We start from the raw sequence: 17,487 nt of genomic DNA, 5'->3' as shown, positions 1-17,487 counted from the left end.
TGAACATTTTAGGAAGTGCTGAAGTGGTCTGATATTACCACCATTCTAACTTTCACTCACCTTATGAGAACTTTGTGAACTCTTTCTATGAACATTTGAACGAGTGAATAAAAAATAGAAATAATTATCCCAGAAAGTCCCAGAAATATGACTTGAATAGACGTTAGTTAGTTATTAACAATTAATGGATACACTTTTAGAATACTTTGAGCACTGATGCAGTCAGCATAGGCCTCTTAACATTGTTTGCAGGTAGGCCTGTACATTTCATTCCGTTTTCGATGGCAAACGCGAAACAGCGCCAAAACAACCACCAGTGGACAAAAAGAGTATTACATGTGTACTGTTAAGACTCGCCATAGAGAATGAATGGGGGAAATTGCGGAGGTTATAGTTTAACGATGTCGGACTCCCGTGCGGGCCGGATGCTACATACCACAGACATGTTTTGGGGGGCCACCCAAAATGAGGTGGCGGGCCGTAGTTTGGTGACCACTGGACTAGAACATGTGCCCTTCTCAAATCAGTCAGTTCTACACAGGAATTGGACAGCACAGAAGGCTCTGTGCCAAAATGGTGAGTCATGCAGAGTCAATTTGATGCGCTGATACAACTGGCCCTAATCAAAGCATTACAAAGGAGAGGGATCAAGGGACCAAAGGAGGCATTTTCCAGTTTAGATATGGGGGATTAAATGTACATGTTTCATCCATAGCTTTTAGAACAAAATAAAACAAACAAACAAACAAATAAATAAATAATGCATTATCAATCTGAAAAAATAATGAATGGTTCTTTTGTTTCATGACAGACATAAAAACCACAGCAACAACAAAAACATCAACAGAAATCAGTGAAAAGAAAGGAGAGTTATATTGATTGTTTTAACTGTTCCATTTGCCCCTTAAATCCCCTGTCCTTGTGATGGGTGTTTGGGTGATGTGGAGAGGAGTTTTGTGTGTTTCCAAGCACTAACAACATTTACCATAATCATTCACACCTTAAGGACACAGATGAAATATGGTGGTGTTTGTTGCTAATAACAGAGAGAATCTGTCATGACAACAGGTAAGGGATTTTTCAATGTTCTGGTCTGGTAGTGCATGACGCTACAAAACACAAGAGATAAACATATCCAGAAAGGTTGACACAGGAACGACATGAACATATACATGCAAAACAGGCCCAAGGTTTGGTCAGCCAAGTGTATAAAAATAATATCAAATACAGCTCAGCAAAGTTTAAATAAAATAAATAAACAAAAAGTGAAAGAGAAATAATGAGAGAATGAAGGAAAGTATGAAAGAGAGAAATTTTTTTTCAAGAGTGTCACTCTATCTCCATTGCACCGCTTGCACTACTAATTATGTACAGTACAGAATGGCATGCACACAGTTTGCTTTGAAGGAATCAGTCAGGGTCATTTTGCTGGCCACTCACAGCCGTTACCCATTTAGCAAGCTTTTGCAAGCTAATTTGAAAACACGATGGGTCCAATATGCCCTCCCCCCCAAGAGTTTTTTTGAAGTTTGTTGAAGCTCAGGTGTTGAAAGTCGGGCGGCGGGCTATTCGGACCACGTTATATGTGTTGAGGCCAGGGGCATCAAAGCCCGGGGACAGCCCACGCTTGTCAAAGACGTAGAAGTTAAAGAGCTGTCCATCCTGTGCCTCCAGGGACACAGAGGCAGTGCTGACGCGCAGGACACAGGGGTACTCCTTCTCGAAGACCACCCGGAACACTCGGTCCACCAGGTAGTTCAGCTTAATCGTCCGGTACCTCTCCGGGATGAGGTCTGCAATCTGGGGCCCGAACTGCTGCATGATCAGAACACCGTCTGGTCCAGCTTTGATCTCGTAATAGGTGATGTTCCCGTAGGTGTAGAAGCCCACGTAGGGCACAGGGTCGGGCGGGGGAACCAGTGCCCGCTTGGCGTCGCGGAATGCCCGCTCCATGGCGGGAATGATGTGGCCGTAGGCCTTGGCCACAACATCCTGGTTCTGCGGCCGCGTACCGGCCATCAACACCACCAAGCCCAGCTTGAGACGCGGCACCAGCGAGAAGGTGGCCGAGTAGCCGTCCAGGTCGCCGTCCTTGCGCACCATCTCATAGCCCAGCACCTCGTTGACCTCCCAGGGTGTGCCGGTGCGGTTGGCGAAGTAGTCCTTGTCGCAGCGGAACAGTGGCGTCAGCATGATCTTCAGCGTGTCGGGCTCCAGCAGCTTGCGGTGGTAGGCGCCCAGCAGCATCATGGCCAGCTTAGCCAGGTCCGCTGCCGTGGAGAACATTTGGCCCGACGGCCGGTACCAGCCCAGGTCGTAGAGGGGCGCCGCCTGGCCGTTGCTGTACACCCCCACGGCCATCTGGGTCTGGATGGCCGGTGTGATGTCAAAGCCTGTGTCCTCCATGCCCAGGCGGTCCAGGATGTTGTCGTTGATCCACCGCTGGTAGTCCAGTCCCACCACCCTCTCTGCCATAACATGAGCCAATAGGGAGAAGGCCAGGTTGCTGTAATGACACCTGAGGAACGGATAATGCGCGACAGGTTTACAAAATCGCCTCATGATCCAATGAAATCATTATAAATGGAGAGTGTGGAAAAGTAATTCGGAAGAGTCAGAAAAGTGATTTGTTTTACCACCTGTGAGGATAATCATCTTTCTCATAACTCACCCTCTATCAGATATGAAGCGCATTGGCCCTGAAGTGAATGATATTAATTCACACCTTAAAGAGCTACTCACTTGGTGCCAGGGTCCGCCACAAGGACATCATCTTGCAATAAATTAATGGCAGATTGAGTTTTCCCCTTCCACAGCAGGTTTGTGGCCCTGAGCCGCCGTGGAAGACCTGCACATTATATGTGATAAATGGAGAGAAACGGAGTGGGAAGCCAGTGAGATAGAGACAGATAAAGGGTGGGGGCAGAGAAAGAGAGAGAGAGAGAGAAATGGGTATTGGGTTCTCATCAAAAATGCTCTACGTATTCTTGCTGACACTGAAATTGGAATTTCAATCTTAAGCTTTGTTTTACACCCCTTCTAGCCATCAGTGGTACTGTATGTATATTTGATTGCCCATAAAATTTCAAACATGCCATTTACCCCAAATCATTTCTAATGTCTAACTTTCACTTTCACAACATCCACTTAAACTTTCCTATCTGCTAGATTTGGCTATTAAAGCCTACGTGCACGAGTAGTTTGAGTATTTTCTTAAGTGGAGTAGAATAGGCCTACTGCTTTGCATGATCTCTCTGCTTGTTGACATCTTCCGATCATGTATAGTATTATTTAGTATAGTATTATCATGACCGCTACACTTTTGATTCCTTTTAATGTTGCCCTCAGTTAACTGTTCAACTGCGCTTGTGATTGAACAGGGGTTGAGCCAAAGTGCTGAACAAAGAAAGGTTAGCAAATAAGTCATAACAATAAGACCATTCATCTACACAAAGGCCATGCATCTAAATAAACTAAGTGTGATTATTCGTAGCAAGACAGCATTAGTAGCAGCGACAAGAAAATAGATAAGATAAATAAAAATGAATAAGAAAATTAAGACAAGACCAAAAACATCATACTGTATTAAAAGCAAGTGAGAAAAATTATGTCTTGAGATTGGATTTGAAGGAGGTCATTGTAGGGGAGGATTTGATATGTGGAGGGAGGGTATTCCAGAGCTACAGAAAAAGCTCGGTCGCCACGGGTTTTAAGGCGTATACGTGGGACAGCAAGCAGTAGTTGGTCTTGTGACCTGAGTGATCTGGTAGTAGAGTGTGGGGGCAGAAGTTCAGAGATGTAAGGTGGGGCTAAACCTTTAAGGGCTTTAAAAACAAAAAGTAAAATTTTAAACTCAATCCTGAATTTGACCGGAAGCCAGTGTAGCTGAGCTAAAATTGCTGTTATGTGATCACTCTTTTTGGTGTTGGTGAGGAACCTAGCAGCAGCGTTTTGTACCAGCTGGAGTTTATTTAGATGTGATTGTTACATGCCAATGTACAGAGAATTGGAGTAGTCTAAGCGGGAGGAGATGAAGGCATGGACAACGGTTTCAAGATTAGTCGCGGACAGAATGGGTTTCACCTTATCTATGGTTCTTAATTGGTAGAAACTTCCTTTGACTACACTGCTGACTTGTTTGTTAAAATTCAAGGACCCGTCTAACTGAACGCCCAGGTTTTTGACTTGGCTATGCAGGTTAGGTGAGAGAGGACCAAGTGTATTGCTTAGGTTGGCGACAGAGGAGGGGGAGCCAAAGATAATTATTTCTGTTTTGCTTTCATTTAATTGCAAAAAGTTGCATGCCATCCAGGATTTGATATCCTCAAGACAGCTAAACAGTTTGTTGAAGGTGGAAGTTAAATTTGGACTGAAAGGCAGATAGAGCTGCGTGTCATCAGCATAGCAGTTGAGTTGTTTTATTGATCTAATTATCACAGTGTTATTATGGTTTCCAGCTGCTGAGAGTGAAAAGCAACAACAACATTTGCAATGGCTCTCATGGGTAGGCAGTTGGGGAAATACGTGGGCACTGTTGTGGAATTCTCAGCTTCAGACATCCCTTGTTAGGTGTTCCTTGTTAAAATGTTTAATTCAATATGGATATATTTGATATTTCTGCACACACACACTCATGTCACAAACAAAACACACACACACACACACACTTCTCACCGGAGAGCTGGCTGGCCATTCTGCGGAGCGTGACAGAGGAGGAGCGGATCTGGACCTCCCCGCTGTCAAGAAAGATCAGGCCATCTGTCACGTACTTAAGCTCGGAGTTAGGTGCTTTGCCCAGGGGGTTTTTGATGGTGAAGTTCTCCACATATTTCTCTAGGGGGTCGTCCAGGGAACCCACCTTCCCATCCTCCCACAGTTTATAGAGCATCAGAGTGGGGAAGATCTTGGACAGGCTGGCAATCCTGGTAAAAATGCATAGAAATGTGTTTGCCCAAAAAATAATAGCAGAAAATATGATCTAACAACCACGTAGGGTCTAGTTTTGGAGAATAACGAATGGGAATATTTGTTTGGGACCAAAACAATGTTGTGCAGTTTTGAGTAAGACTGGAATTAACAAACACTTGTCAACATCCAAAAGTGAACCGTAGGCGGAGTTTGACATTCGAGCCGGGGAGACAAAAAAAAAAAAATTGTACAGGTCACACGGTTCTTACCGTAGCCGTGAGCACCCACTCCACCGACAGCACGCAACAGCAATTTATTTATTAGCACAACAGCACTTTATTAATCAGCACTAGGCAAAGTACCATTTTATGTAAAATACCTAAAATTGATACATTTATCAAAAGTCCAACAAGTTCAAATCTACACACAACGCAAAATGAGACCTGGCCTACCACTTGGGGAACACAGCATGAGAACATATAGAGAAAACAAACATGCTAAATAAAGATTTATATATATAATTACATTGTAACAATTTAACAATTCGTCCTTATGAAATCCAAGCACGGTTGCACGGTTGCCAAGCATGCAGCACGGTTGTCTTGAAACGCAGTAGACAGGGGTGTCGCCTAGCAGTTGAAAACATTCGGGGGTTAGCCCATAGAGTCTGGTTGCTGCTCACTTTTGATAAATTAATCCACCGCCTCTAGCCTCTGTGCCACATTGATTGAATATTTTGTACAATCATATTTTGTTAATTAAAGAATGTCTGGATGCCAGCTAGCTTAGCTGTGCTTGTGGAAAGTTGGTAAACCTCCGACGCCTCAAGAGTGCTGCTGGCATGCGAGCCACCTAGCAGAGTGGACATTTATAGACATGGCATTTAGGCAACCTTTATTGCAACGTTGGCACGGTAAGATGTCCATATAGTGCAACAGTAATTTTCGTTTTTTGCGTCCTGCATGCCTCGTCAGGTTGGCCGTAATGTCGCTTTCGGTGTGAAGGATCGCAAAAGAAGAAAACCTGGCTGCTCCCATCATCAACCGCAGCCCGTTCCTTATATTGTTGTTTTGTGTTACTTAAATTATTTTTAAAATATCTGGTCATGCCAGACGTATTTCACTAATTTTTGAAACAATGCAATTACCCGTTTCCACCAGGGGGGGCAGTGCTTCCCCTGCCCCCCCACTAACTCCGCGTATGAAGTGGACCCTAGGTTGTTGTTAGACACCAAATGTTATTTCCCCTTTTCTGGCATCAACATACAGTATCTCTTCTCGTAACAATTTATCCAAATATTTGCATAGCTATCTAACTGTATTATTTAAAACAAAACCCACCAGCTAATAAAAAAACTACAATATAGACAACTACTATAACAACAACACTAATAACAACATAAACAAGCAAACACAACATAAACAAGCAAGGCACTGATGAAGGAACATCTGCTTCCGCAAAATGCATCAGGGAGTTATGACAAAAACGGTAACCAACAAACCAGATCCTGACAGAAAGCTGTTAGCTTCCCAAGTACTGCCGTAAAATCTCCCCATTCAATAAAGGAGAGGTCCGGATTTTTTTCACATAGATCTCAGTTTGTCGATGTTACAAATATAGGCTACTGTTAATCTTGGGACAAGCTCATGGGTCATAATCATGCATGTGTCACCTCCAGTGGAGAGAACTATGGCAAACAGTACACCCAAAGATCCTTAATATAAAAGCTTTATCAACCGTCTCTGGTACACCTTTTCTGACGTTTTATTGGCCATGATTCTGACACCATGACAACGCCATCAAAAATTCTATAGTTAGCTTTATCAACCGTCTCTGACGCCATTCTCCAGTCTGCTTCCCTCTAATTTGTAGGCCTAAGTAAGGATGCAGTCCAAACCCTGTGAAGTTTTTGACGCCTCTGATTATGTCTTCCTGTTCCAATACGTCTAATGGGGTCCCTTTGTGTTCAATTTACTCTTGTCCAAGAAGCACAGATGGAACATAAACATCTGCCATTAAATGAAATCATTGCATTCGCCATCAAGCTCAAGCCATGCTCTGACATACACACAAGGGAGGTTTTTGGCATCATTCCCGCGCAGCCATTTTTGGCCGTCTGACGTGACTGCCTGGCTGTGTGACTGAGCACATCGTTGCCGGGAGGAAGGGATGGACCTCAACAACTACTCAAAGTCTAATCTCCTGACCTCATATTTTTTTACATTTTTTACTTTTCTATTCAATCCATATTTTTTGGCAAAGTTTGAAACGTTGTGTTCAAACAGGAATAGCCTATTATATGCCTATTTATACACAAAAAAGGCCTCAAGCCCCTCTGTGCACGTCCCCTGGGGGGAGCAGTGCCGGCGGCGCTCTGCACACGCAACGCACATCACGCACTGCGCGTAGGCAGAGGCGCACCTTGTCAATAGGCAAGGCAGGCAATTGCTTGGAGCCCCGAGCTGCTAGGACGCCCGCCGAGACCTGGTCTCAGCGCGTTTGCCGGTGGGACAAGCGAGAATTCCGTTCATAGATCTTGAATGATTGAGTGATTTTGTGTGCTCCTGTCCTGTTGTACAAACAGAGCATCTGTGTATGTATGCTATGGACTTATAAACAGAGGATCTGTGTTCAAAAGAGTTCAAAGAATCCGTATGGCCTACATATTTAGGCTATTGTGGTAAACTTCAATCGAGGGTGCAAAGTGATGACGGATCAACATCGGAGTTTGGCATTGACTCAATGAAGTTATGGTAGGCTAATGTTAATTGACAGAAAGATTGAACATGGTTTGCTACATCTATCTATATGACAATAAACTTGAGCTAGCTAGCGACAGTTACAACTAGTTAAGCAAGGATGTTAATATGTTTGTATTAGGTCTGTCAATTGCGGTGCGATTTGGCTAAGCACCAAGTAGGCTAGGCCTATAACGCATTGATTTTTTTAAATCGCGTGCCGCCAAAGATTTTTAAGTTTACACCATCACTTGTTCTTTTATCAACGATTCTCTTTGGCTGCTAATATTTTGACCCTTTGATGCACCGTTTCTTGTCCTCAAACTGACACAGACACTTCTCCTCCTGTAGTCATGAACACTAACAGTTCTGCTGAACTCTCGGTCGGCTGAATAGGCGTTTTACTTAATAAAAAAAAAAAAAAAACTCCCTATCGGCTCAGTCGACATGGAATTAAAATATCACTGAAACACCTCACATTTAGGCTACGACATGGGTCGGCAACAGGTGGCCAAAGCTGGCCCGCCTCTGAAATTATTTAGCTCAGCCAGATTATTCTGGCAGTCCAATTTGTTTAGTCTCTTATTTTACAATATCGATTTACATATAGCCTAGGCTATTCACCAATTAGACTGTGAGTGGTGCTTAAACAAATATGAGAAAGAACACCAGAACGCACTGGATCCTGCTAGCTGTGCATACCCCGCTTTTGTGCTTCTGTTTGGAGCAGATAGGCCACCTTGAAGGTGCCGCTGCGTTTTGTAGTGCGTTATGATATTACAGTCATACAGTCATATTGCATACAGTATCAGATACACAGGCTTTGCATTTGTGAAACCGGGTAAGATGAATGCAACATTTTCTTTCTATTTCTCTTTATAGGCCCAGCTATTTTTCTCCCAGCTTCAACTTCTGTAGTTTGCTTCTCGCTTCTACTGTAAGCATTGTAACATTGTCAGGAGATGGGCCAACCAAGTAGCCTATATAAGAATAAAAGTAAGATAGACTTTATCCAAAGAAGTAATTAGAATAAGCCAGGCTCCGTGTTAAACTGTCCATCAATGCCACAATTATTGTAGCCTAGTGTTGTAGTGCCCACATTTACTATTCACAATATTGAAAGGGGAGTTCGTCAATATAAATAACTTTATATTTTGTGAAAAGGTTTTTTAAGTAGGCCTAATTTACTGTATTAATTTACTGTATTGTTTTTTTCATTATTTATTCATGTTTTATTCTTGAGGCTACATTTATATCTTCAACATAACAAGGTTTTTCATGTCAGATTATTTACAGCCTAACATATTGGTGATGAACCCTGTTTGGTAGGGCCCCCTAGGAATTTTTGCTTAGGGCCCCCACAAACTCTAGAATCGCCTCTGCGCGTAGGACACCTTTGACATGGCCTCAAGAGTCGGGGGCGGAAAAAAGGAAAAAGAAGAGATAGCCGGATGATACTCGCGCGGCGCTTGCAGGCAAGACAATGTTTTAAATAAATAAAAAAATGTTAGTTTTGTAGCCCTTGTGTGTATGCATGTCTATGCTTTAAACTTTGTAACGTAAGCTCCTACTAGCCATGTTCATGTTCAAGTGTTACGTTGATTGATGCTGGCTAGCTAGTTATTTTACGTTGTGGATATGGATATGGATTATGGGTTATTGAATGCAATTCAACACTCGGCTGTTTTCTGTTAACGTTAGCAATCGGTGCATAAGACTAGCAATCCTTCCTTAGGTTGCTAGCTAGCAATGGTATTTCTGATTAGCCTATGCTTAAACTGGGCTTGCTATTTCTTTTAGCCATCAGAGATAACGTTAGCCTATTAGCCTAGTTTGCTTTGCATTTCAGGACGCTTTTTCGGCGTTTGTTATCAATTACGATAGATGAGTGGGAAACGGCTCTTATTAAGGTGAACTTTGGAAAAACCCTGTAACTGAACGTAATGTGATTTTGCCAAATTAGACAGCTTTAGATAAGTTTAGTTGTTCTATGTGGTTATTTTCAAGAGATTCATAGAGGGCGGCAAGTGTTGGTGGAACTGCAATTAGATTTCCATATTCACAGAGTTGTCAAATTATGTACAGAATTATTATATTGTGCCTAGACCTCTTTTAAAGGTAAAATAGAGTTTTGAATTTTACATTTTCACATAGTGTCACATGTGACACATAGGCCTATACATATATAAACCTAAAAGACTAGCCTAATGTGTGCAATATCTTTGTATGATGGTTCAATCAAAAATGCATTTCAGTAGAATCCCTGAATATTTTGTCTTGTATTTCTGAATGCAGGCTCAATGCTAAGATACATGCAAGGAGTAACTCAAGGCCAGGAGGAAGAATTAGATCAACCATCAGTTCTAGTCCACAACACCAGCCACCAACCAGCTCTGCAGACTCTGCAACAGCACTCAGCCCTGACCAACAATCATCAAATAGCCCAGGTACAGATACAAGTCGACACACAACCGCATCTGCTTCTGAAGGCAGAGTGAGTCCTGTCACTGAGGGGCCATCAGCAAGTGACACTGCAGAGACATATCTGCCCCCTCCAACTGATCCTGCTCTATGGTCAGCTCACATTTTAGATGCTGATGTGTGGAAATTGTGCGGAGAGGGCCTTTTAAAGTCAGCTCTGATTTTGTAAATAAAGAGAACCTAAGAAATTCTGAATGGTTGTTATTCCTTTGGTGGTGGTGGTGGCTGGTTGGTTGGGGGTTGGGGGCACCACCAAGCATTTGTGCTTAGGGCACCCAAATGGCTAGCGCCGGCCCTGGGGGAGTCATCAACAGGAGGAGAGAGTGAGCAGAGGAGAAGGCCATATTAGAGTGAAAGACGTAAAGGGTCAAGGGAGAGAAGGGAGAGGAAGAGGAGAGACAGAAGGAGACATCGGAGGAAGAGAATCAGGTGCAAATATAAGAGATAAGGTGAGGCAGGATAAAAGAGAGGGAGGGAGAAAGAAAGAGAAAAAGAGAGGGGGGAGAGAGAGAGAAGAGGCAGAAGGCAGACCTTCTCTCAAATGTCATCAAATGGCCCATATTTTTCTTCCACAATGCTGCGTAATCTCAGACAGAGTTAGACTCGGTCTTTGATCAACAGTTTGTTGCCCGTGATGACAATGACCCCACTGACATCTTTTCTGTAAGTGGCCAGCTCCAGCCAATGGAAGGGAAATGGAGCGGAAAAGTTCCAATATGAAATCGAAACACGACGGCCACCTGGCCCACTGCTCACCATTATGAGGGTACTCACACAACCCAACAAACCCACCGAACCACAATAGACCAGCACAGTAGGTCAGTGCGATCTTGGAGAGAGGTATTTAAGCAGTCTGCATTCGCAGTGCAAAAAATTGGAACAACCAAAGGGGCAAACCCTGAAGAGAGCAACTGTGGTCGGTCAAATGAAGCAATTTCATGATTGGGATCAGTAAGCCCCCAAAAATGACACTCAATGAAAGCATCTGAGAGCGAATTGACAGACATGAAATAGAACACTTCTGGAAGCTGAGCATGTCTCCTTCAGCATCCCTGCTGCGCTCTAAAAAGGCTGAGACTGATTGTTTGCAGCTAAAGGCTTCAGACGCTATGTGAGCACATCTGAGTAAACAAACTACTTATCAACTGACTGCAGGTAAAGTCAAGATCACATGGGTGTCTTTAGATAAGAGTGTGTGTGAGTGTGTCTGTGTGTATGTTTGGGTGGGAGATGTCTCTGTATGTGGGTGTGTGTGTATGTGTGTGTGAGGGAGAGGGAGATACAGAGAAAGAGTGGGACAGTGTTAGTCTGTGTCTTCTGAGTGACTTCTGAACTGCCAGAGTGTGGGCTCTTTTCAAGAGACCGATTGACAGCAGTGGAAACCCACATCATCAGCATATATGAGTTCATCGAGCAGGAGCGCGAGCGGGAGCAAGAGCTGACCAATGACAAAACAAGGGGCCTCATCTGTATTCAAGAGAGAAAACATCAATCACCACCTTTGGAATCTGCAGTCAGGCACACAGTAAATACCAAAACAGTGCCTGATAACGGTCCCTAAGTTCACTCACCTGGAAAGAATCCCAGCATGCCTTTCAAAGTTTACATACAGGCAATACAGTGCAGTTTTAATAAACAGCACTATTAGTCAAGGCTTTGGTCAAAATTATTGAAGCAAAGCCGTTGTACAAGATGCTCATGTTTGTAAAGGAACAACCACACAATCGAGGACAGTGTTGGAAACGGTGTTGTGGGGATTCTTCCTTTTTGTATTTTGGAACAGATGTTTTATTAAGACCTCAAGAAACTATTTAAAATAGTTTACTATTTAAAATAGTTAATTATGTGTATTATGTGTTTATTGTGCCTATTTTAACATAATTCATGTTTTTTACCTTTTTTAGGATATAATACAGCGGGGAAAATAAGTATTGAACACGTCAACATTTTTTTCAGTAAGCATACTTCCAATGAGGTTATTTGCATGAAATTTTCACCAGACATTAGTCATAACTTAGGTAATCCACCCATTTAAAAACAATCCAAACATTAATGTCCAGAAGTTGAGTTATGAGTAAAAAAGTGGAATGGCACAGGAAAAAAGTATTGAACACGCTTAGAAAAAGCAGTACACAAAGGGAATATTTGTTTAAATATATAGGAATGGCAAGGAACGAGTTTGTATCTATAAATAGTTAGAGAGTAATTATCCCTCCTATCTGTGCAAATGAATATAAGCTGGGTTAGTACATATTGATGGGCTATCATTACCTAAGTGTCACACAAGAAACATTTTATGATGGGTAAAAGCAAAGAGCTCTCCCAAGACCTTTGCAACCTTATTGTTGCAAACCATATCAATGGAACTGGTTACAGATGCATTTCAAATCTTCAGAATCATCCAGTAAGCAGTATTGGAGCCATTATCTGCAAGTGAAAGGAACATCACTGCATCATCAACCGCCATGCAAAGGATGTCCTCATAAGAAGATTTCTGACCAAAAAAGTCAGAAGGATAGCCAGAAGAGTAGCCCAAGAGCCAAGGACCACTGGAGAAAGCTCCAAAAGACTTGGAGGCAGCAGGTACAATTGTTACAGAGACAATCATAGGTAATAGGCAACATTTGGACAAGCCTATGAAATACTGAGAGAATGTATTCTGGTCTGGCGAGAGCAGGGGCGGACTGGGACCAAAAATCGGCCCTGGCATATTTATCCAAGCGCCCTCAAATCGCTCGGGCACACCTAATTAAATACAAAATCTTTGCATTACCCTTAAATATGCATATATTTTCAACTGTCATGGAGCACTTCTGCTTGAATTCAAAGTATCATTTCAAATTATTCAATAGGCTACATTCAGCACCAAACAGTTACTGAAGCCTATGTGTAAAGAGCTAAATTACCTTGATTGTCGTAGACGTTAATCACTGTAGGCCAACTGAAACAACACAAAATAAACAGGGCTGTTGCTGGAAATATGACTTTATGTTTTGTAGCCTACATTTCTGTCAGTTTACAGTCTTTTAGCCCATCTTTACCATGATAACCCTTCCAAGATAGAACGCTTTTCGGACGCTCTACTTTGAGAGACCAACCACCACTCATGCCATCGATGTTGAATTTTGGGCGCCTGACGGAAACTGATCAATCTGACCAACAATTAACATCGATTTGACACTCTTTTTGCTGTCCGGGTTTACAAATCATTCATTTAGAACATTTAAGTTGCACTATTTGTTATTATAATCACAGCACGGCCTTACGTTATCATTACTATATCATTACATTATCGCAATTAATAAGTCATCATAATCATCATCGTCAGCATGGCATGTCACACATAGCCTACCTGCTCCACTACTGAGTTCTTATCATGTAGCCTCAACTAGGCTCCACCACCTGCTCACTGTCCCTCTGCTCTGCTTGCTCACATCCTCGTTCAAACTCAACGAACTTCAACATGTTGCTGACATATGCTAGCCTATTGCAATATTGTATTTTTGAAGCTTCTACATTGGTGTTACTTTTGCACTATTGTCACTACCGGTGTTACATGGCAACTGGCACCCATGTTAACTGGCTGCGTTGGTGACGTTTCTTTGACAGATGTGGCCGCTTGCAGATTTGTCACTTTCTGATGGAAACTGGAGACGAACAAATACAAATATGCATGACATATTTAAATGACAAAATTGTCTGTAGTAGGCCTACGCTACATGCACTGGACCATGAATATGCCACCAAAAAAATAAGTAACTAAATAGCCTAATAATTCCATGTGGGTATCGAACCTGCTTCCTAAATGAAACCTCTTACATGATAACCATTCATCTACGTACTTTCGCCATGAACCAGCTTTTAAGTTATAGTGAAACTTACTTAAGTTAGTCTATACAATTAGAAGTAAGCTGATGATTGAACAAGTTAACACGGCTGATGGTGTTGTCTTGCTACAGCAGTTGCCCAAGCCAGGTCTTCAAAGTATCATGGTTAACTTTTCAAACATTTCACTGACTGCTGGTCAGGCTCTCTGTGTCCACCTAGTCTATCTGTAGCCTAAATTGAGGAAGTGTTGCTGGTCTAAAAATAAATAAATAATAATAAAAAAACGTGTGATGGGGAGGATTGAACCCATGTCGACTGCGTGAAAAAGCAATTTACAGGCATGAACCTGTTGCGCCATAGGAGAAGCACCAGCTTACAAATTGGGAAATAAAGTATAAAAAAACATCAAACCCATGTTTACATGTCAGCAACATTAACGTTAATAGCCTATAAGCCTAAGAGTTTTGACTCTCCCTGTGCGCAAATTTTGTGTAAAATATTAGTTATAGACTTCTCCTGCCCATTGCAGTGTGCGTTTCAATGCCTGTGTTTCATGAACTGAATTCTTAAAAGAATAGGCTGGACAAAAGGATACACAATTAGGCAACACATTTTTATTTGATTTATTTCCTGACGTTCATGTGCCTCTACAGACACTTCAGGTAGGGGCGGGCGGCCACAGCCTTACCTCAGTGAAACGTTTGTAAAACTTAACCATGATACTTTGAAGGTCTACTAAATGGCTTGGGCAACGGTAGCATGATAACATGGTAGCCAGATAACATGAACAGCTATGTTAACTTGTTACAATCATAATAACGTTAGCTGACTTCTTTTAATCATACAATTAAAGTACATTTCTGTGAGTACCGTCAGCTGGTTCGTGGCGCAAGTGGACAGACGTCTGATTACCAAGCAAATAAGTCAATTTATTCATGGTTCGATACCCACATGTGTTTATTTATGCTATTTAGATGTTTGTTTTTTGGGTGGCATATTCATGGTCCAGTGCATGTAGTACTACATACAATTTTGACTTTTAAACATGTCATGCATATTTGTGTGCGTCTCTAGTATATCAGAAAGTGACAAATCTGCAAGCGGCCACATCTGTCAAAGACTCGTCATCAATCATGAAACGTCATCAACGCAGCCAGTTAACATGGGAGCCAGTTGCCATGTAACACCGGCACCCGCCGCAATTTCGTGTACACAATTTCTGGCTCCATGGGCGGACTGGCCATCTGGCATACCGGGCATTTTCCCGGTGGGCCGACGCACCTATTGGGCCGATAGAATAGGCTATATAATTTAATCATTTGGGCCAACGGTCGGCCCAAAAGGAAACCCACATCATCAGCATGTATGAGTTCATCGAGCAGGAGCGCGAGCGGGAGCAAGAGCTGACCAATGACAAAACAAGGGGCCTCATCTGTATTCAAGAGAGAAAACATCAATCACCACCTTTGGAATCTGCAGTCAGGCACACAGTAAATACCAAAACAGTGCCTGATAACGGTCCCTAAGTTCACTCACCTGGAAAGAATCCCAGCATGCCTTTCAAAGTTTACATACAGGCAATACAGTGCAGTTTTAATAAACAGCACTATTAGTCAAGGCTTTGGTCAAAATTATTGAAGCAAAGCCGTTGTACAAGATGCTCATGTTTGTAAAGGAACAACCACACAATCGAGGACAGTGTTGGAAACGGTGTTGTGGGGATTCTTCCTTTTTGTATTTTGGAACAGATGTTTTATTAAGACATCAAGAAACTATTTAAAATAGTTTACTATTTAAAATAGTTAATTATGTGTATTATGTGTTTATTGTGCCTATTTTAACATAATTCATGTTTTTTACCTTTTTTAGGATATAATACAGCGGGGAAAATAAGTATTGAACACGCAACATTTTTTCAGTAAGCATACTTCCAATGAGGTTATTTGCATGAAATTTTCACCAGACATTAGTCATAACTTAGGTAATCCACCCATTTAAAAACAATCCAAACATTAATGTCCAGAAGTTGAGTTAAGAGTAAAAAAGTGGAATGGCACAGGAAAAAAAGTATTGAACACGCTTAGAAAAAGCAGTACACAAAGGGAATATTTGTTTAAATATATAGGAATGGCAAGGAACGAGTTTGTATCTATAAATAGTTAGAGAGTAATTATCCCTCCTATCTGTGCAAATGAATATAAGCTGGGTTAGTACATATTGATGGGCTATCATTACCTAAGTGTCACACAAGAAACATTTTATGATGGGTAAAAGCAAAGAGCTCTCCCAAGACCTTTGCAACCTTATTGTTGCAAACCATATCAATGGAACTGGTTACAGATGCATTTCAAATCTTCAGAATCATCCAGTAAGCAGTATTGGAGCCATTATCTGCAAGTGAAAGGAACATCACTGCATCATCAACCGGCCATGCAAAGGATGTCCTCGCAAGATTTCTGACCAAAAAGTCAGAAGGATAGCCAGAAGAGTAGCCCAAGAGCCAAGGACCACTCGGAGAAAGCTCCAAAAAGACTTGGAGGCAGCAGGTACAATTGTTACAGAGACAATCATAGGTAATAGGCAACATTTGGACAAGCCTATGAAATACTGAGAGAATGTATTCTGGTCTGGCGAGAGCAGGGGCGGACTGGGACCAAAAATCGGCCCTGGCATATTTGGCCCAAGCGGCCCTCAAATCGTTCGGGCACACCTAATTAAATACAAAATCTTTGCATTACCCTTAAATATGCATATATTTTCAACTGTCATGGAGCACTTCTGCTTGAATTCAAAGTATCATTTCAAATTATTCAATAGGCTACATTCAGCACCAAACAGTTACTGAAGCCTATGTGTAAAGAGCTAAATTACCTTGATTGTCGTAGACGTTAATCACTGTAGGCCAACTGAAACAACACAAAATAAACAGGGCTGTTGCTGGAAATATGACTTTATGTTTTGTAGCCTACATTTCTGTCAGTTTACAGTCTTTTAGCCCATCTTTACCATGATAACCCTTCCAAGATAGAACGCTTTCGACGCTCTACTTTGAGAGACCAACCACCACTCATGCCATCGATGTTGAATTTTGGGCGTCTGACGGAAACTGATCAATCTGACCAACAATTAACATCGATTTGACACTCTTTTGCTGTCCGGGTTTACAAATCATTCATTTAGAACATTTAAGTTGCACTATTTGTTATTATAATCACAGCACGGCCTTACGTTATCATTACTATATCATTACATTATCGCAATTAATAAGTCATCATAATCATCATCGTCAGCATGGCATGTCACACATAGCCTACCTGCTCCACTACTGAGTTCTTATCATGTAGCCTCAACTAGGCTCCACCACCTGCTCACTGTCCCTCTGCTCTGCTTGCTCACATCCTCGTTCAAACTCAACGAACTTCAACATGTTGCTGACATATGCTAGCCTATTGCAATATTGTATTTTTGAAGCTTCTACATTGGTGTTACTTTTGCACTATTGTCACTACCGGTGTTACATGGCAACTGGCAC

General features: G+C 42.0%; 1 protein-coding gene across 2 annotated transcripts in view; it reads right to left on the bottom strand.

Annotated features, from left to right (window-relative positions):
- Nucleotides 1-366: 366 nt before the first annotated feature.
- Nucleotides 367-17,487, bottom strand: part of lactbl1b (lactamase, beta-like 1b) — a 46,397-nt gene continuing 29,276 nt past the window's right edge. For both annotated transcript variants that reach the window (XM_048256019.1, XM_048256020.1), the window contains 3 exons: nt 4,675-4,922; nt 2,743-2,848; nt 367-2,518 (listed from right to left, as the gene is read on the bottom strand). In XM_048256019.1, the coding sequence (XP_048111976.1) occupies nt 1,540-2,518; nt 2,743-2,848; nt 4,675-4,922 (1,333 nt within the window). In that variant the 3' untranslated portion in view covers nt 367-1,539. The remainder of the gene's footprint in view (nt 2,519-2,742; nt 2,849-4,674; nt 4,923-17,487) is intronic.

Source organism: Alosa alosa, chromosome 10, assembly GCF_017589495.1.
Source record: "Alosa alosa isolate M-15738 ecotype Scorff River chromosome 10, AALO_Geno_1.1, whole genome shotgun sequence".
Taxonomy (NCBI): domain Eukaryota; kingdom Metazoa; phylum Chordata; class Actinopteri; order Clupeiformes; family Clupeidae; genus Alosa; species Alosa alosa.
Note: the sequence above shows the minus strand (reverse complement) of the source record. Positions and strands in the feature narration are given on the sequence as shown.